The sequence below is a fragment of the Chrysemys picta genome, chromosome 6, assembly GCF_011386835.1.
Source record: "Chrysemys picta bellii isolate R12L10 chromosome 6, ASM1138683v2, whole genome shotgun sequence".
In the NCBI taxonomy this organism is placed as follows: Eukaryota; Metazoa; Chordata; order Testudines; family Emydidae; genus Chrysemys; species Chrysemys picta.
Window position 1 is genome coordinate 9,873,332 of NC_088796.1, and position 21,193 is coordinate 9,894,524.

The window sequence follows — 21,193 nt, forward strand, 5'->3', positions numbered from 1 at the left end:
CAGCCTAATCTAGTGCCCATTGAAGTCAATGGGAGTCCTTTGGTTCAGGAAAAACTAACTTATTAATAATCCTTCACTCTTGTACTTTGAGATCCTTGGTAAAAGGCAGTATAAAGTACTTTAGCAATAACTAATTCTCTTATTACATCTGTGAGGCAATTAGGTGTTACACATTTGATAAATAGATAAGTGCCAGAGATTCTCTGCTCTAACCACTAGACAGCGATTCATACCAATGAAGCAACAGATGTGAGGCATCTGATTTGCATTCGGGATGTTCCAGTAAGTCAGTACCATGCCACAAGTCAGCTGTAGTATGGCCTAAGAGATGGCTGACCTGTTGTGATTGGTAGGGAACATTACTACATTATAGCTGTCCGTGCTTCACTAACCTCCACTAATTAACAATCCACTAGTAGAAATTGGTAATCTGGAAGTAATGTTTGTTCTTGTGTTTGCTGGGCTGCCCAGATATAAGACTGCATGACACAAGGCACCTGGACAACACGAGAGGCCAGGATGCACATAAACATATTCGAACGCCGGTAAGCATGCAAAGTTTGCCAGGCATTCCTACCAACCATCCAGGACTGACACGTTCTTGTCATGTCAGACAACACCACCACAGTCTTCTATGTAAGCAAGGGGGGACAAGATCCTGAGTCATGTGTCAGAACGCTACATACCTTTGAGAATGGTGTATCGCATACTATATTCTTTTGACAACAGCCTACCTATCCAGAACATGAAAGCCAATGCTTTTAGCAGAAACTTTGCCATCGACCACAACTGGGAGTTGCATGACTCTGTAATCACGGACATCTTTGGCGGATGGGGAAACCCATGTGAGGGATCCTTTCACATCCCCCAACAATACCAAATGCACCCAGTGTTGTTCAAGGGGAGGGACTGGAACTCAATCACAGGGGGACGTCCTAGTCCTCAATTGGTCTGATCGGACAAATTATGCCTTCCCCGCCCCACTACGAATAATCCACAAGATCAGATGGGAGAAAGCAACAACCATCCTGATCACCCCTTTCTGGTCTTGCCAAATTTGGCTACCACTTCTCTGCATGTCAAAGAACCTGCCACTCATGCTTCGGATGTTCCCAGAGCTACTGACCCAAACAACAGCAGACAATACCCCAACTCGTACACTCTTCACCTGATGGTTTGGTTTTTGGATGACTCTCCACTAGCGCAGGAATGCTCTCTGGCAGTGTGAGATGTCCTCTCAAGCATCAGGAAGGAATCCACAAGACGTTTGTATCTAGCCAAATAGACACATTTGACTACCAGGGCTACCTGGCAGAACCTCATCCGTGAAGCAGTGGGCATCCCACTACTCTTGGAATATTTCCTTTATCTGAAGGACTTGGGACTGGCCCTGAGTTCCATTAAGGTGCATGCAGCTGCCATTAGCGCTTTTCACCTGCCGGTGGACGGCCATTCAATCTTCACCCATCCATTAACTGCATTGTTCTGGAAGAGCCTTCTATGAAAATACCCTCCCATTCAGCCTATTTCCCTCTCTTCCCTCCCTCCCCCACCCCCACCCCGGGACATTAACCTTGTCCTCAGCTTGTTGACGTCTACCCCTTTGAACCTATGGCCTCATGGTCGCTCTCTCCTTTCCATTAAAGTCTCTTTCCTCATTGTCATTAAATTGGCTAGGAGGGTTGGTGAACAGGGAACCATGATTGCTAACTCCCCTTTCACCACTTTCCACAAAGACGAGGTCTCTTTGACTTCCCCTCAAGTTCCTGCCCAAGGTGGTTTCCCATTTCCACCTCAATCAACACATACATTTACGTATCTTCTTCCCCAAGTCTCATGCCTCGAATGAGGAAAGAAAGCTTCACTCATTAGATGTTTGAAGGGCATTGGCTTTTTATCTTGAAAGGACAAAACACTTTCGGAAATCTCCTCAGCTTTCCGTTGCCATAACGGAGAGAATGATAAGGCAAGCCATTTCCAGCCAAAGAATCTCCAAGTGTGTGTCAGGGTGCATTACACATTGCTATCTTGCTATCAATAATCGGGACAATCCCTACTTGAAGGGATTTGGGCCTATTCCACAAGAGTGCAAGCATCAGCTACAGCCACATTCCACAACATGCCCCTCGCAGACGTATGCAAGGCAGCCACGTGGAATTCGTTGCACACCTCTTCCACACACTATGCTCTAGTCCATGAATCCATGATGGATGCTTCATTTGGAGTAGCAGTCCTGCATTCCACAGTCTCCTCCCACATAGGTACTGTTTGTTAATCACCCTCAGTGGAGTACAATAGGGACCATCACTCTGCAGACTGTTTTAATATTTCTAAAGGAGTCTGCACTTCCATTTGAAATTTTGTAGGGGGTCTGTAAATGAAAAAAAGGTGAAAACCACTGATCTAGAGGATGTTAGTCAATTCTAGGCACACAGATGTCTTAAGAGTGTCACTAGCTGACTTTGCAAGGAGTGATTCTGTATTCCAATGATCAAATTATTAAGTAGCTAATCGTAGTCAACACCTGCAGTGTTACTTAACCTTGCTGGAGGCACAGGTAGCAGCCAGCTTTCACAGTGACTGCCTTACAATTAGTCTGTGAAATAAATATCAATCAGAGAATTTAAGGGAAAAGGTTGTCATATGTACTATTCAGTCAAAATGTGAACACTGGTATCTTTTCTCATTTAACTACGTGGAGCATTCAAGCAGCTTTGGATAAGCATTAAATACTGATAACATGTTGCCCTAAAGAGCTAGCTCAAGTTTTGCAAAATATCTTGAAAATTTTAGGCTTGAACTCGCATCCCAGGTTACTAATCACTTTAGGCACAGGTTTTTTTTTTTTTTTTTTTTACAATGAGTTTGATTAACCATTGGCACAAACTACCAAGGCAAGTGGTGGATTCTCCATCTTTTGAGGTCTTGAGATCAACCTGGATCTCTTTCCTAAAGGTATGCTTTAGTCAAACACAAGTTATTAGGCTTAATGTGGGGATAATTGGGTGAAATGTAATGGCCTGTAATGTATGAGAGTTCAGATTAGATGATTTAGTGGTCCCCTCTGGTATCAAAATCTATTAACCTGTCTTCCCCAAATAATGGATTATCTTGTGGCTATGGCACAGCACTGGAAGTCAAATCTGTGGCAATGGGAAATATTCAATTCTTGCACAAAAATTTGATGGAGTGGGCAAGAACTATGCATTGGATTTGTTATTTTCTCTGTATTCCCTAGATTGTTCCTGTTTCTAATAGAGCAAAAGAAATTACAAATTTAAACTAGTACACGTCATTTTGTATTAGATTGCATCAAATTAACTTTCCACAAACATGAAGAAAGGAGTCCCAGGTAGCAAATCTTTCATGGTCAGTACTTGTGGGACAGTATTCAGACTTTTAATTTTCTTAAAAGTAAAAGTAAAATGTTACATTTTAACACTATTTCCAGACACACATACTTGAGGTAGCCCTCTGTCCTAGTGGTATTGGTCTGCACGGCCATGCATTCAGCTGGAATTCAGTACATTGAAAGCATGTTGCACAGGTGCTCCTGCACTAGCTCTGGCTTTCTGTGAACTTTTATGTGACATTCAAGGTGTTGGCTTTAACTTGCAAAGCCCTAAACAGTTTGGAACCTTGTCACTGAGCAAGTGCCTCTCTCCCTGCGTGATGCTGCCCCAAATGAGATCAATGGCAGTTTCTCAGCTGGAGAACATTTAATGCCTGCAAGAAGCAGCTGGTAACAGATCACACCACATGAGGGTTGTTTGGTTTTGGAACTAGTTTTCCCTTCTTTGTGCCCCAGAGCTCCGATTTGTTAAGCTACTGAGCAAGCTACAAAGCCAATCTTTTATCTCAGGCTTTTGGTGAATATTTATGTGCAGTCAATCCTTTATATCGTTTATTAATATATGGCTAGCCGTCCTATACTGCCGCAGAGATTTTTTTTAATGGATTTGGAGAAAATAATTACATGTCTAGCCTACATCTCAGCTCAGGATAGCAGTGCTGCAGAGGCAACATGGTTAGCTCTTTGGGGAACAGAGGGATATATGTCGCTCATGTGCAACTTCTCTGACTGGTTTAAGGATCAGTGCTGCCTGCCTTAAAAGGGAGTCCAGTCAAACCAGAAACAGTGCAATGTAGACCCTCAAATTGGTGATAGACAAGACTTGTTTCTTTAACAATAGTGTAAATTATTTCCCCTGATAATTAACTGTATATTTCTTAAGCTTGCTAAGGAAAAGGAATCCTAGCAAAATAACTAATACTTTAATGTCTTAGTATGTATAAGCTTGATGAATCGAGAAATAAACTTACATGCCTATGGAACCAGCAGGATGTGTGAAATGTGTTCTCACTTCTTTTGTAAAACGCATTTGAAATTTAATTATATGACACTGTTTACTTCCATCCACATTCAAATCATTTGAACTACAGGTAAAATATTCCCAATAGCAATAACTCAGACATCATTTCTATAGTTGACCCAGAATTTCCAACTAAGTGTGGCTTAGGCCATGTTAAAACAAATATTTTATGAAATCTTTCTCTGTCGGACAAAGTAGAAAGAGGCTTTGTTTGACGCTCTATCCGCAGTCTCGCCAATTGCTGTGGAACCTGTTTGGTGCAGCAGTAATGGAATATCGAAGAGCTCTGGCACATATCAGTTAAAACAAATCTTTGTCCAGCATTGCAGTGCTTCCTAGCCCTGTGCTGGGTCACTGGCTCAGAGAAGATTTTGAGGGGAGTATCCCCTACTAAATCTTCAGTTCCATCTCCTGTAGCATTTTTGTTTCTTGGATGTCTCCCAACCATTTACTGATCAAGTCTAACCCAGTTTTGTCTGAGATCTGTTGAGATCACATAGCAAAGTGGCTTTAAGATTATATTGCAATTTTCCTTTTACTTTCTTTGGTAGCCAGCGGAGCTCACATTTCAGGTGGGCCTGCAATGAACAAAACAAAGTTATGAGATTTTTTTTGCCCTCTATTCATTTCCTTCATGCGTTGAATTTAAATAATGAGCAACTACTTCTGTTTGTCTCCATGCCTTCATCCATGCTATCCCTTGCTCACAAAAGGGCCTTCCTTACTTCATCCCCATGGCCTGTCTCCTCCCCACAGTCAGGTTGCTTATGAAGACTTTAAGAAACATACTTCCATTGCCATGCTTGAGAGTAACTGGAGTATAGCTTTCTTGTCATAATCATATGTATTTGTTAACGTAACTGTTTATTTGTTCTCTTCCCCCTACCCGTTGTCTGTTCTTGGGACGAAAATTGTGACTCTTCTGTATTTGGAAAATCCCTAGCACACACTGGGTGCTACCAAAAATAATTTTATTATTAATTTACCAAAAGTACAATACAGTTAAATAGTGGGAAGACTTTAAGTCCTTTTTGTTCTGTATTTGTACAGTGCCTGGCACAGTGGAGTCTTGGTCCATGGCTAGGGCTGCTAGATGCTACAATAATATAATAACTTAAAGCCTTAAAAGACAATCAATCATTTTTTTTATCAAACCTTTTAATCTTTGTCCAAGCTTCTCATTCTAGAACATATAAATAGCGATAGGCAATATTCATATGGAAGTTTGTTTAATTTGATTCAATAGAAAAGTTTAATTTTTAATCACACCTCTGTGGAATCTAGGCAAAGAAATCCAATCAGACATATCCTGTACATTTTAAGCAGAGGATGTTCCTTTCTCTTGGTGAGTGGCCGCCAACCAGGAATAACTTTAAAAGCAGACAGAGGAGAGTTGGTGTCATTTAAATTCCAAAAATGAGGTTGTATATAAATTGCACAAGGTTAACTTCTTTGTTTTAATGTCTCTGTGATAGGCGCTCTATTTGTGTGTTTCAGATATGAAACGCACAAATTCAAGTATTTATTATTTCCAAAATAATCTGAACTGAAACTCACAAATCTCTTCCCAGTACTACCTGTTCTTTAAGAAACCATGGGTTACTTTGCTACTGAGAGATTAGAAGTGTAACACCTTAGTATTCGTTTTGTTATAAGAGCCAGAAGTCAATGTTCATTAATCTTGCTTCTGGTACTACTGCAACTCAAGAAATAATTTGTCATTTCCTGATATTCCTTCTCACCTAGGTTGTAGCAGTCATTTTTTATCGCAGCACTGAAAATCTGTCATGCAAGGATCTAGTGCTCACAGCATTTGATCCTGTTGTTAATAGCAGTCTAATTTTAATCTAACTGTAGCAGAATTGGTATATTTGAACAGAAATGTGTGCCAGTCTCCTCTCTAGAAAAGCAATAAATATTTAATAGTCATTACCAGCATTTGGCTGATACAGCATCTTAACATCAGTAGCTTTAAGGCTCTCAAAGATGACATTCTTCTACAAGCAGATTAAAAGATGGATAGAGTAAGTGCTTGATTACAAGAATTGCGCAAAGCAGTTTAGCGTTACAGGGGTTTCATTTTTTCTTAGATAAATGTAGTTAACGTTTTTTCTGAAGTGTCCTCATCATACCCCTGCACTGATTCAGGAAGGTACTTAAGCATGTGTATAACTGTAAGCATTACTAGTCTCAATAAAGTCAATTGGGGACTACTTCCTTGTTTAAAGTACCTTTCTGAATAGGGATCCTAGTGGTTTGGTAAAAGTTGAAACTGTACAATATCAAAAATAAGAGGCTTATAATTTAGAAAAAATGTTTGCATTAGGCAAGTTATAATTGTATACATGACCAATTGCTATAGGGATGTTATGTTACAGAGCAATGAGTGAGTGATCTTTGTTTTCAACTCTTCATTCTGATGAATATGTGCATGATGGGTTGTCAATTGTATAAATATGCCTGGGGATGAAGGTGAAACTGTTTTTTCTTCTGATTCTTTTGGTCTTGCTGTGCCTTCATAAATGGGGTGACATTGATTGAAAGACATGTAGTATTAGCCTAAAAACATACATTTTGCTCATCTGGTTTTTGCTTTTTTGCTTTTCTTCTCTGAACAGTTTGAACATTTTTTTTCCAATCATAGGTTTACTTGTTAGCCTACTTTTTTCTTTTTTTTATATTTCTGAGATCTATCACTTTTTCTGGCCTCTGATTACACCCACATTTTATACCCAGAATTCAGTTCTAGAGCGCTTCAGGAAATTGGGTGGAGGGGGAAAAGATGTATTCATATCTTATAGTGATGATATATTTTCTGTTCCATCACTAGGGGAAATACTAAACACCAACTATTACATTAATATTTAGTAAATATTTTTGACTTGGTAACTTGCACTCAGGAATATTAAAAGAACTGGCCAAAGAGTTCTCTGAACTTTTGATGTTCATTTTTCACACATTTTGGAACTTCTTCAGTGTTCCAGAGGATGGAAAACAGCCAATGTGCCAATATTTAAAAGGATGACCTGGGTAATTATAACTAGTTAGCACAAAATCAGTTCTGGGTAAATTCATGGAAAGACTGAGATGGGATAGTCAGTAAAGACTTAAAGGATGCAAAGCAACATGATTTTAAGTAAAATGAGTCTTGTCAAACTTGATGTTGATTTTTGATGAGATTAGAATTTTGTTTGATAAAGGTAACACTTTTTATATAATAGACTTTTGTAAGTCATTGACTTAGTCTTGCATGGCATTCGGATTGAAAAAAGTAATACTATACAAAATCAATGTAGCCTATGTTAAATGGGTTAAAAACTGGTTAACTGCTAGAGATAAAAAGGTAACTATAAATGGGGTATGTCTAGTGGGTTACCACAGAGAATTGTTGGGTCTTTGTTGTTCAGTATTGTCATCAATGATTTGAAAGAAAATATCAAATCATTGCTGATAAAGCCTGCAGAAGAGACAAATTTATAGTGGTAAATAATGATGGGCTCAGATCAGTTATACAGATGACCATATCAGTTTGTACAGAGTGCTTATTTGAACAGCATGCATTTTAATAAAGCCAAATGCAAGGTCATACATCTAGTAACAAAGAATGAAGGTCACACTTACAAATTGCAAAACAGTGTCCTGCAGTGCAGTGATTCTGAAAAGGACTTTGGGGGGGGGGGGGTAATGGTGGCTAATCAGCTGAACATGAGCTCCCAGTACGATGCTGTAGCTAAGTGGGCAAACGTGATCATGGGTGTATAAGCAGAGAAATATAAAGTAGGAGTAGGGAAGTAATATCTCTCTACTGTGTCCAGTTCTTATGTCCAGTCTTTAAAAAAGGATGTTGATAAATAGGCAAGGATTCAGAAAAAAGTTACTGAAAATAACTTTCAGTCTTGCGAACAAACATATAGGGAGAGACTTGAGAAGTTCAATATATTTAGCTTATCCAAGAGACGGTTAAGAGATGAGTTGATCACAATCTATAAGTACCTACATGGGAAAGGGATATCTTATAATGGACGGTTTCAGAGTAGCAGCCGTGTTAGTCTAACTCAGGATTGAATAAGGACTGGGAATGGCTGAGCCATTACAAACATTGAATCTATCTCCCCTTGTAAGTATTCTCACACTTCTTATCAAACTGTCTGTACTGGGCTAGCTTGATTATCACTTCAAAAGTTTTTTTTCTCTTACTTAATTGGCCTCTCAGAGTTGGTAAGACAACTCCCACCTGTTCATGCTCTCTGTATGTGTGTATATATATCTCCTCAATATATGTTTCACTCTATATGCATCCGGAGAAGTGGGCTGTAGTCCACGAAAGCTTATGCTGTAATAAATTTGTTAGTCTCTAAGGTGCCACAAGTACTCCTGTTCTTATAATGGACAGCTCTTTAATCTAGCAGAAAAAGGTGTGATGAGATCCAGCAGTTGAGAGCTGAAGCGGGACAAATTCAGGCTAGAAATAAGACAGTATTTAAATAATGAGTATAATTAATGACTGAAACAACCTACCTAGAGACATAGAGGTTTCCCTGTCTCTTGAAGTCTTTAAGTGAAGACAGAATGCCTTTCTAAAAGATACACTTATAGCTCAAAAAGTGATGTGCTTGTACAAAAATTCCTGGGGTTCTATGACTTGTATTTTGCAGGAGGTCAAACTAGTGATTATGATGGTCCATTCTGCTCCTAATATCTGTTAATTAGATACACAAGTGCTTGTATTTGTTACCCAACATCCTTTAGGACCACAAAATGAAGGGGTAAATTTGTACCACCAAAATGAGAGACTGAACCTCAGTCCTTTCAAAATTTACCCTGTAGGCATACGTTCAGTCAGATTGTTCAGTCACCCTGTGAAATTGCTACTGGGAATTTTAAACAGCGGGGTTGAGTGGTAGTGGTTAGAAGAGACTGCGTATTAGACTCTTTGGTTTTATTCTCAGGTGTACTGACTCACATGAACTTGGATAAGTCACCTGAGGAAATTTTAGGCCACCTGTACAAGGGGCCTGATTTTTCGGAGGTGCTAAGCACACACAGTTACCGATGAAAGCTACTGGGTGGTCAGCACATGAGAAAAATAGGCTAGATATTTAGGTGACTAACTTTAGGGACTCCCTTTGAAGATGTTGGCCTCAAAGCTGTTCACTCTGCACATCTGTGAAATGGTCATTTTAACCCAGCTGTTGTGAAGCTTAATAAATGCCACCAAAGCACTTTAGGTTCCCGGGCCACTCAATGCTATTGAAAAGCAAGGTCCTGTTTGCTAGTGTAGCTGAGCTGTTGCCAGCTGAATTAAAGCAAAGGTTTGAATATAGGGGAGGCGTGTCTGTGCTTGAAAGACGCTTCTGCGATTTTGCCATCTTGACAAGTGCTGAACAATTCTTAAGGAGATAGTCTCAATTTATGAAAAGCCTTTGATTTCACCTTTATGAAATCTATATAAGTCAAGGCTTTGCGTGACGTTGGGAAAAGAACGTTTTTACCTCAAAAAATTGATTTTGAGACGCTGCTATAATAGTCTGCCTATTGCCCCCTTAGTCTGTTCTTCCCAAGATATATGTCTCGAGGGGAGTTAAGGAAATATTAAAGGACCTGGATATATCCTTCAGATAAAGTAATTGACACAGGCAGTATTCTTTTCCAAAACAAAATATCTTTGAGTTGATGTAAACAATAATCCCTAATACAGTCTAACCTAAAATCCTAAATGAAACCATGAGACACAATCCCTTATTGCAAGTTAAAGAGCATTCAAACTACAATTGTATATAATGTAAATGATTCTAAGCAAAGCGATTTGTTACAGGTGGCAGTTTGTAACAAATCGCTGACAGCAGTTCTTAAATTGCTTTAACGTTTAAGTAGATATGTTGCAATTAATAATAGAATTTTATGCATTCTTATAAACACAGACACGCTAACCCTATATACCATCCTACACTATACCTGTACTCTAATTAAACCAATAACAGGTTTACTTTATAAATCCTTTTGGTATTCCTTTAAAAACCTATTGCTGCACAGTTTGTGGTCAATCAACTTTACTCCACCCCGATTTTCTTCTTTGTCTCTCTGCAGCAGCTTTTCTGGCTTCTTTCCATCAGCTTTTTCTCCGGCTCCTTTTTCTGGCTTTCGTCTTCTCCCGATCGTCTCTCTCTCTCTCTCACTGACTCAGGCTCAGACTCCTAAACTGCCTGCTGGCAGCTGGCCTTTCGTGCTACATTGTAGCTACATTTGTCGCTCCCTCCCAATATAACTTTATCTTTTTAGAAGTAATTATCTCACGCACAGATGCACAGTATCAAGCATTACTTCAGAGTTCGGATTGACAGCTCTGACTTTAAAACAAGTTCTGATCAGCTAACTGACCTCTCTGTCACCCCTTACTGCACATGCTCAATAGCCACCAATCTTGCACATGCTCACTGTTTTCATTCACCTCAGAGCTGTGAGTCTGCCTTTCCACACACACATCTATACTTAGCTTTTTGCCAGGGCACCATTTTAGAAATCCTAGGTTTTCACTGAGCATGCTCAGGGTGTGTAGTGTTCATCTCAGGGCAGAGTGATTTTTGCTTATTCAGAATAGAGATAAGAAAAACAAAGTGGAGATCGGAGAATTTCTCTAGTAATAAAAGCTAGACACTTTGCTGTTTGTCCTTAATTATGATGCTCTCAGCTAGGGTTCCCATATTTCCTCATTTAAAAAAAGAGGACACTCCACGGGGCCCTGGCCCCGCCCCCTTCCCCGCCCCTTCCCCAAAGTCTCCGCCCCCTCCCCGACCGCCCCGCATTCCCCCTCCTTCCTTCCAGCTGCGAAACAGCTGCCCGAGCGTTACCGGCTTCATGGTTTGCCGGGCATCCTCCAGACCCTGCCCCCAGCCGGGCGCTTCCCCAGCGCAGCCGGAGCCCGGGTGGGGAAGCGCCCGGCCAGGGGCGCAGGGTCTGGAGGTCTGGGGTCTGCCCGGCAAACCATGAAGCCAGTAGCGCTCGGGCAGCTCGGCTCTTCAGCTACACCGAGCTGAGGTGTATGAGGGGAGCAGCAGTAGCCGCCACGGGGGAATCCGCCTGCAGCTCGCAGCCTGTGGGAGCCGCAGGGTAAGCAGGGGACTGGGGCAGGGATGCCGGCAAAGCTATTTTCCTGGACGTGTTCGGCTTTTTGGCAATTCCTCCCGGACGGGGATTTAAGGACCAAAAAGCCGGACATGTCCAGGGAAAAAACGGACGTATGGTATCCCTACCTAACTCCCCCCCCAGGACTCCACCCCCTACTTAAGCCTCCCTGCTTCTTGTCCCCTGACTGCCCCCTCCTGAGACCCTCCCCCCATCCTAACTGGCCCCCTAGGAACCTACCCCCTATCTGTTCCCTGACTGCCCCAACCCTTATCCACACCCCCACCCCCAGACAGACACCAGAGACTCCCACGCCCCATCCAACCACTTCCCACCCCCTGACAGCCCCCCCACCCCCCAGAACTCCCGACCCATCTAAACCCCTGTGCTCCCTGTCCCCTGACTGCCCCCTCCTGGGACCCCTGCTCTTAACTGCCCTCCAGAACTCCACCCCCTACCTAAGCCTCCCTGTTCCTTGTCCCCTAACTGCCCCCTCCTGAGACCCCCCCACCCTAACTGCCCCCCTAGGACCCTACCCCCTACCTGTACCCTGACTGCCCAAAACCTTCTCCCCACCCCCCAAAAAGCCCCCCCCGAACTCCCGACCCCCCCCGTCTCTTGACTGCCCACTCCAAAACCTCCCTGCCCCTTCTCCGACCCCCTGGTCCCCTTACCGTGCCGCTCAGAACAGCGTGTCGGGCTTCATGTGCAGCCCGACACGCTACCGTGCTCCCCCACAGAGCGCATAGCCCGGTTCCCACCCTCGCAGAGTGCTGCGGAGCGGCGCGTTGGGCAGGGGGAGGATCTCCAGACTGCCGGAGGCCCGTTGCGAACAGCTGGCCGGCTGCGAATGCTGGGAGCGGGAAGGAGGGAGAGAAAGGAGGGGAGTGATCTCAGCTGCAGGGGAGAGGAGGGGGAAGCGGAGGAGGGGCTCTCTCTGGCTGCCGGAGCCCCATGCAAGTGGCACCATCCGGCCGGCTGCCCTGTCAGCGGCACGCACCCTGCATGGGTGGGAAGTCCGGACATTTACCAAATTCCCCCCGGACGTTATTTTTAACTGAGAAAAGCTGGACATGTCCGGGGAAATCCGGACGAATGGTACCCTATCTCAGCATTTAGTTTGTGTACAATTTGTAAGTACTGGGCAAAGTACTGCCATTTTTGTATCATATTTAAAATATGCTGCTGTCAAAACAACAAACGAGGTAAGAGTAGCAATGTCTCCAATCAACTGTTTACATATGAAGGATGTAATCTGAGTTAATCAAATTCTCATCTACCATATGGAGATTGGTCTTCATAGGAGTGATGTGCTCATCCTTACACTGATTCCATATTCTTTACTTAATTGCCTTACAGTTTCAAAAAGACAATTCATTCTTAATTTAACTTTAGGCAAAAGGAACTTCGCAGGCTTTCAACAACTATTAGGACCATCCAAAATACACCGCTACCTCGATATAACGCGACCTGATTATAACACGAATTCAGATATAACGTGTTAAAGCAGTGCCCGGGGGGGGGGGGGGGGGCTGCGCACTCCAGTGGATTTTTTGGCTCCCGAGGGCAGCGTTATATCGAGGTAGAGGTGTATTTCAGCTGCGTTTTCGCAATAAAACAAAGAGCTTTTGCTCGCCCACATGTAGAGATTAAATCTGATGTGTCTCATAATGAATGCTACGCTTACTTACGACCACTGTTTATGTAGGGTCTTGTAGTGGCACCCATTGCTCTACCTGAGCACCGAGTAGGCTGCCAGTTTTGAAACTTTGTGTTAATAGATTGGCCATTTCACCAAAATCAGATTTCCAAAACGATTTTTTTTATTTGATTTTGGTTGTTGGGAGAAATGACTTTTGCTTTGGAATTAGACTATTGTAACACCGCCAGATCCTGGTCGTCGGCAGGCGGGATCAAACTGGGGATCTCTGGAGCTTAGTGCATGAGCCTCTACCGCATGAGCTGAAAGCCAACTGCTTCTTTGCTAAGGCAGTAGAACAGACTCATTTTATCTCTCTCTCTACGTAGTCTCGGTGCCACTGGATGGGACAGAACACCACACCCAGAAGGTGATTCAGCAATAGGATTTTCTTTCTATTTTAAATATGGATGGTCTTTCAGATGTTTTCCCTTCACCCTCCGGCCAAGAAATACATACAGAATGATAGGATTGAATTCTTCTGCCCATAGATACTTGTCCACAGCTTAGTGGTGCTTAGGGTTGCCAACCCTCCGGGATTGTGCTGGAGTCTCCAGGAATGAAAGATTATTTTTTAATGAAAGATAATGTTGTGATGAAACCTCCAGGAATTCATCCAACCAAAGTTGGCAACCCTAATTGTGCTGAGTCCGGTGGCAGCTGTGTGTGCTGCTTGGAAGATGGAATTTTCCTTGTTTGTATATAAGTACAGTAAAAATGGAATTCTACAATTACAGGGCCAGAGTTTTCTTTCTGTATAAAAGGGCTGATCTTTCTAACCTCTTCCTACCAGGTGCAGGACAAGTTCCGTTTGGACCTCTCTGACGAAGAAGCTGTACATTACATGCAGAGTCTAATTGATGAAAGTGTCCACGCTCTCTTTGCAGCTGTAGTAGAACAAATACACAAGTTTGCTCAGGTAAGATGCTACAGATTGATGGGTTGTCTGTGGCCTCATGGTGAAAAAAGGGGTAGAGAGAGTGACTGACTGTGGGAACAGAGAGATAAGCGTTTTACCAGCCTATGCTTTGTTAAAGAATTTTGAAGTGGTTAAAAGGTGAGTTAGGTTCAGAGCAGCTCCCCAAGTGATCAATGAGATTGCAGAACCTTAAGGCAAAGCAGTATCTGTAATTTTGCATGGTCAATGGCTCGACCAGGAGAGAGAGAACTTTTAAGGACCTGCCAGCTCACATTTTAGCAAGTTAAGGATTTCCCAAGAGTTTAGCTTTGAAGTGTATTTATTTTTAATTTTCTGCCTATGTAGTAAAGATTTGGGATCTTAAACAGCTTTAAGATTCACAGTTCACAAAACATTATGAGTTAGAGTGTCCTTTGTATTGTTTATACATTACAAAAATTAAATCAATAGAAATAAAGTTCAAAAAAAGCAATCTTCTGTCCATTATTCCTCTGTTAAATATACTGTGTGGTTACATTTCTCTTGTGACCAGCAGACCCTTGTCTAGGTGTGTCTTCTGCGGCACGCTTCAGCTGGGGACAGCCTTCTTAAAGACATGCCCACAAAAAAGTCTTCCCTTTGCAGGAGCACCTGGGTAGCTAAACTCTTGATTTGGAGAGTGCTGTTCAGTCTTGCAAGTAGTGTGTTTTGGCAAGCTCTGCATGGGTGGGTCCTTAGGGGTAAAGTCTACCTGTTGGACAGAGCTCTGTGCTGTCTCTGAATCCTGCAAGAGAGGGATCTGCCACTCCTGAGCATGATATCACCAAGAAGTGAAATTTTAGCAAGTAAGGCTAAAGTCCTCATTTTCCTACTCTTGCTTCAGTTCCCCCACAACTACTGACTCTTGTTGATGGTGGCTTTTATTGCTGGCTTCTAAACAGTGTATTCCAACTAATTATCTTTATAAAGCTCTGAAGCCTCCATGGGGGAATATTCTCCTTCTCCTCTATCATTTTTAATATCAGAATGCACACTTCCTTATGTGAAGAATGAAATTTTAGCCACATAAAGTGTATGTGCTAATGCTATTGTAGTCCATTGTGGGTGTGATGAGATGACTAATATCATTGTGCAATAAAATGATATTCACAAAAGCATTTTAATTCATCTTTGAGAGCATAATGGTTTTTCTGACTTGTCTAGCTCACTTTTATCAGGGAGTTGTTTAAGACATTACACTGCCTGTTGGTCTTAAGTATTAGTCTTATGAGGAAACTTGCAATTCAGAGAAGAATCACGAAATGTTGATCTCAAAAAATCCAGTCAGGCTTCCAAATATTTTTAGAAAAAATTATTTTCCAAAAGAATGATCAAAATCAAATACAAACTGTAATTGTCAAGTGAGGACTGTTTCTATGGCTATCCTTTCGGCAGAAAATCTTCCACTTAATTCTCTTTTTGATGCAGACTCGTATCTTTCATTTTCAAGTATGTGTTACCCTAGAGCAGGGGTAGTCAGTTATTTTTTGTCAAGGTCCAAATTTCTTGGTCAAGGTATAGTTAAGGTCCAGACTCAAGAAAATAATGATAAAAAAAAAACGATAATAAGTAAATAAAAAGATTTTGGGGTCCGTTCAAAAGCGTCTGGCTGTCAGAATTTGGCCCATGATGCGCCTATTGACTACTCCTGCCGTACATATTAAACCATATAAGTTTAACTTAATAAATGTGTTTTTAAGTGAAGACTATTTTTATATGTGAACAGAAGGAAAATGCTGAGAAAAAAAGAAATCTTTCATATTTGTACTCGGTCACTCTAGGTTATTGTGATTACTAGGTGTCCGGCAATGATTGATTTCTTGTAAGAACTGAGTTCAAGGCCCTAAGAGTACAAGTATCAAGAAGCTATCCCCTTAAATTAAAACATTGCACACTTTTCTTCTCTTTTTTGGAGGGGGCGGGGAGGGTGACTAAAACACTGATTTTGATTCTGAATGGACCCACATAGGTGTAAACAGATCTTTTTTTTTTTTTTAAGTTAAAGAATTATGCTAGCCCTTTTCTAGACATGTCTGTGATAGAAGTTCATTTGTCTTAGATGGCTGTCAGAATTTCCCAGCTAGGTGCTAATACATTTTCCAAGCAGCACTAATAAATCAGAGTTTGCAGATTTGATCTTGGTCATCCATTTTTTTTTTTTTAATTAGACTTGTTCATTCATAACTATTTTCTTCGTTTACCCACTGTTTTTAAATTGCAGACATGTTTGATGTTAAAGCATTTAAAAGCTGGCTTAAGTTGTATTGAGTAGGCCCTAGCGTTTAGCAGCACACACCCAGTTTTCATATTGATTGTAGGGCTGTACCCATAAGAGCGCATGATTCAGGAAGCTAATGGTTTCTAATAGGATGAGACGTATATAGACTGCTGCTTTGTCCTCCACCCTGTTACTATGCCTACATACTGAAGCATATAGTGGAACTGATTCTGTGGGTGTAAGGATTATAACTGTCCCAAATTTGAGCAGATTTTCACAGGAATGGCAAAAGGCACATTCCTGACACAAAAGCCACCTCTGCCAAATTTCAAGTCCCTTTTCCATTGTGTAGGGCACACTAGAGCTCCAAAGAAAAACTGGTCGGAATTTTTAACGTGTGTGCAACAATGCAGTTTTACCTAACTTAGTTCTTGGAAATGGCTGAACAGTTTTGGCTAAATTTTTCAGCCCAGACAGTTAGTTTTGTCAAAATTATAAGCAAAATACAATAGTCCCTTCTAGCCTTGGAATCTGTGAAACTGAACTGAAAACTAATTCTTGCAATGGGAAATGTCAGGCACCCTTAATCGGCAGTGTTACCAGTCCCATCTCTAATTCCGAGCTCCATATTTCTCCTAGATTCAGTATCTAGATTTTCCCAAGGTGAGTGATGTTAGCCTTTGCATGTAAACAGACTTAGTGCTGAGTAGGCACTGGAGTATACTATTTTTTAGTGTTTTGTAATACATAGGGAGTTCTAAATGTAGGACAAAATTCCTGCCACAGTTGGTCAGAACCACATGCCCCAAAGCTGCAGACTTAACTGAAAGCAGGTTAAAAAGTGTTCCTGTCTTTAACATTCAGATGTTCACCTCTCAATGGGGCCAAACCCCAAATAAATCCGTTTTACCCTGTATAAAGCTTATACAGGGCAAACTCATAAATTGTTCACCCTCTATAACACTGATAGAGAGAGATGCACAGCTGTCCCCCCTTCCCCCCCACCCCCCGGTATTAATACATACTCTGGGTTAATTAATAAGTAAAAAGTGATTTTATTAAATACAGAAAGTAATAACAGACAAAACAAAGTGAATTACCAAGCAAAATAAAATAAAACACGCAAGTCTAAGCCTAGTACAGTAATAAAAGTGAATACAGATAAGCACCCTCAGAGATGTTTCAATAAGCTTTTCACAGACTGGGCACCTTCCTAGTCTGGGCACAATTCTTTCCCCCAGTACAGCCTTTTGTCCAGCTCAGGTGGTAGCTAGGGGATTTCTCATGATGGCCGCCCCCTTTGTTCTGTTCCACCTACTTATATATCTTTTGCATAAGGTGGAAATCCTTTGTCCCTCTGGGTTCCCACCCCTCCTTCTCAATGGAAAAGCACCAGGTTAAAGATGGATTCCAGTTCAGGTGACATGATCACATGTCACTGTAAGACCCCAAGCCTTCATTCCTCCCAGCCTGACTCACAGGAAGGCCTGCCTGCAAACAGAGCCATCGAGATTCCAAACCACCATTAATGGCCCACACTTTACATAATTACAATAAGCCCTCAGAGTTCTATTTCATATTTCTAGTTTCAGATACAAGAGTGGTACATTTATACAAATAGGATGACCACACTCAGTAGATTACAAGCTTTGCAATGATACCTTACAAGAGACCTTTTGCATGAAGCATATTTTAGTTACATTATATTCACACTCATCAGCATACTTCATTAAATCATATAGAGTGCAACATCACAAGGTAATCATCAAGTGATCCATCCTCTGTCGCCAATTCCCAGCTTCTGGCAAACAGAGGCTAGGGACACCATCCCTGCCCATCCTGACTAATAGCCATTGATGGAACCATCCTTCATCAATTTATCTAGTTCTTTTTTGAACCCTGTTATAGTCTTGTCCTTCAGAACATCCTCTTGCAATGTTCAATGCTTGTTTATCAGTGTTCTAATTAACGTTCTCTTTGTCTGGCTTTCTTTTTGGAGAAGTTGCTGCACAAAAATTATGGGACTCACCACTGTAAAATTGTAGACCAAGGAACAATTAATACTCAATTAAATTGACAATAAACCAGTCACTAATGGCCAAATGGAAGTTTTCAGTTTGTGCATATGTCATAATATTGTTTTGATGAATTGCAAATAGTATTGTTCTAAATAGCAATTGAAAATACTGTCTAAAATTAGGCACTTGTTTAAACAGCAGATATTGGCATAAAGCCATGCAATTTTTTGTTTGAAATGCCCTTCAGTTTGTTCTTTGTTTATGCTTGTTTATCCATCTGTCTGTCTATTTTTCTTTCCACCTCCAAAATGGACTTGCAAATACTAGTGTGCAGTCTGTGCTGTTTGTTGCACCTGTTAATATAAGAGCTTTTAATAAGGTTGGTTATTATAGTAACTATTGTATTTCAGTGCTCTTGCACACTACTTTCTGTGTGTGTGTGTGTGTAAAGCTCATGTTGTATGGAGAGAACTGATTATTTTGGCATCCGTTGTGTTACTGAGAAGCAGTGATTTTTTTTTTTTTTAATAAATGACAGTGTTTTAAAGAGACATGATTCATAGAAGTTATGTTATGGAGACTCTTTGTTTGAAAACATGCCTGCATTTTTTTTCTAATCTATTTGAACGCCTGAGATCCTGTGTAATTTTTTTAATATCTCGATTTTCAGTATCTCAATCTTCTCTTGTTGAATGTCCCTTAAATACAGTTTGTCTCAAGAAAGTGTAATATATTTGTGTAGTGACTGTTCAAGAGAAGAGGATGTACATACTAATTTCAATTCACATTTATAAAGACTCAATATTCTAGTCTCTGGAGATGGTTATTTTCATTTTAGCAGCAGTCCAGCTGTCTATAGAGAGAGAAAATAGTAGAAATGAGGTTTGACCATTTCCAGTTGAGGAAGTTACTAAATTATTTAACTTTTTTTTCCTTATAAATTATAAACTCAGTTGCATTTCAGGATTGTTATGTTAAGCGTTGTTGCAAATGTGAACATTTTGAACTCTTCAATACAGTTTTACAATTTTTCGTAGCAAAACAATTCAAAGACTTAGTCACAGGGTTTTAATTTGGGATGAGTAGGAATAAGCTGCATTTAAATCATATTTGGGTAACTTGCTTTTCGGTTTCTCAAGCACTGCATCCTAATTAGCAGCCTTGGTTGGCAGCATCCCATGTTGCATCTCAAAGCTGTGGTAGATGGTGTCCCTTTCTCATTTGCTGCCAGGTTCCGATTTTGTTCTCCATTTTGGAAAAGCAAACCCTGTAAACCAAATGAAATGCCTCAGATGCCAGGGAGAACGTGTGTGCTGGATGAGAACTATTTGTCAAGTGGAAAAACTAACATAAACAGAGTATGTTTCATAGATATTTGTTCTGCTAAGGGTCATGAAGTTCACCTGCCTTTAAGCATTTTATGGAGTTGTGAAATCTACAGCCCAGAGTACAATTACACTTAACTGATTTTCTGCGAATATCAAAGCTGAATAAATGTCCTACTGTGTTTGTCTTCTTTTCTAGTATTGGAGAAAATAAACCCATCAGCTGCTTTTGTTGAAAATGGAAATATCAGCTAGTGCTCGACAAGGAGACTTTCTTAAGCCATCTATGGACTTTTCGAGACAGCACCTGAAGGCGAGAACTGCTCATTTGATATCACAGAGTGCCTGGAGGACAGGGGCTAGGTCTCTGAGTTACCCACTATTATAAGATTAAAAATGACCATTATTTAGAAAACATGTATTTATTTCCCACTTTGGACCGAGCTGTTCCTGCATATATTTCCGGTAAGATACTTAAGCCATGTCGGTAAAATAGGTAACTTCCTCCAATGTCACGGAAGAGAGATCCAGCACTTGCTGGTGAATTTATTTTTGTGTCTTGGTTACTATATTTTGGGACCTAGAAAGTGAAGTCCATTGCTGCACTTGGACATTGATACATGCAGTGTGCAGCCTATAGAGAGATAAATTGTGATTTCTCATTAGCCTAAGAAACAGGATAGTTGAACCCCCCACACACCCTCACCCCCCACACACACAACAGTTTTCACCTGGACTTAAAGTTTTTAATGGATTCATCTGGACCGTTTCCCAATTTGGAAAGTGTTCTCATTTGGAAAGGACAATCATTCTTCCTTGCTTACAAAAAGCTATTTTAAATGGCTGATAAGTTAGCCAAATACAGGCCCACAATTAAAAATAATCACTGTGGGTCTGTCTATGCAGCCCACGGCAGCGAGCCTGCCAGCCCAGGTCGATAGACTCATGGTAGTGGGGCTTGTGCCAGCACTCTACAAAAATAGTTGTGTAGACAGCCCTTTGAAGTTGCGACTTCACTTGTAGCTCAGGCTCCACAGTCTGGGGGGAGAGGGGTAGGTTTCAAAGGCTACAGTTTTGAAACGCTGTCTACACGGCTATTTTTAGAGAGCTAGCCTGAATCTGTCAACCCTAACAGACTAGCCAGCCAGAAAGCACCATGATAGATTCAGTATAAGTTCATAGTAAAGTCTCACTTTAACTATGAACATCAATGTACAGTGACCACATATAATATTTTCCTTGACGCTAATAAATTCTTCCTTGATGCAGTTTTGAGATGTCTCATTTAAGCTTTTGAATTTGTTCTTTCCTGCACAGATCTGGCATCCTAAAGGATTGTGTGTGGCGCTCCTGGCTTAATACCAATACAGAAATGCTGTAAAAATAAGGCTATGAGAAAATGATCATGTCACACATCAGGATTTATGCTGAATCTGTTTTAATGATCAAGTATAATTAGCTTTTTATATGCATCTGAACCTTTTCAAAGGGCACCTATGTT

At 41.0% G+C, this 21,193-nt stretch overlaps 1 protein-coding gene across 7 annotated transcripts in view; it reads left to right on the forward strand.

The window, feature by feature from the left end:
* PIK3C3 (phosphatidylinositol 3-kinase catalytic subunit type 3) overlaps window positions 1-20,960 on the forward strand; it is a 132,150-nt gene extending 111,190 nt beyond the window's left edge. For 4 of the 7 annotated variants that reach the window (XR_010602084.1, XR_010602082.1, XM_005296183.5 and 1 more), the window contains 2 exons: window positions 13,988-14,113; window positions 19,892-20,960. Coding sequence is in view for 3 of the 7 variants with exons in the window: in XM_005296183.5 (XP_005296240.1) it covers window positions 13,988-14,113; window positions 19,892-19,906 (141 nt within the window). In the remaining 4 variants the exon portion in view is untranslated. Of the gene's footprint in view, window positions 1-10,460; window positions 10,695-13,987; window positions 14,114-19,891 lie in introns of those variants that run through there. The other 3 variants (XR_010602085.1, XR_010602083.1, XM_024103648.3) reach the window with 2 other exon arrangements.
* Window positions 20,961-21,193: the final 233 nt, after the last annotated feature.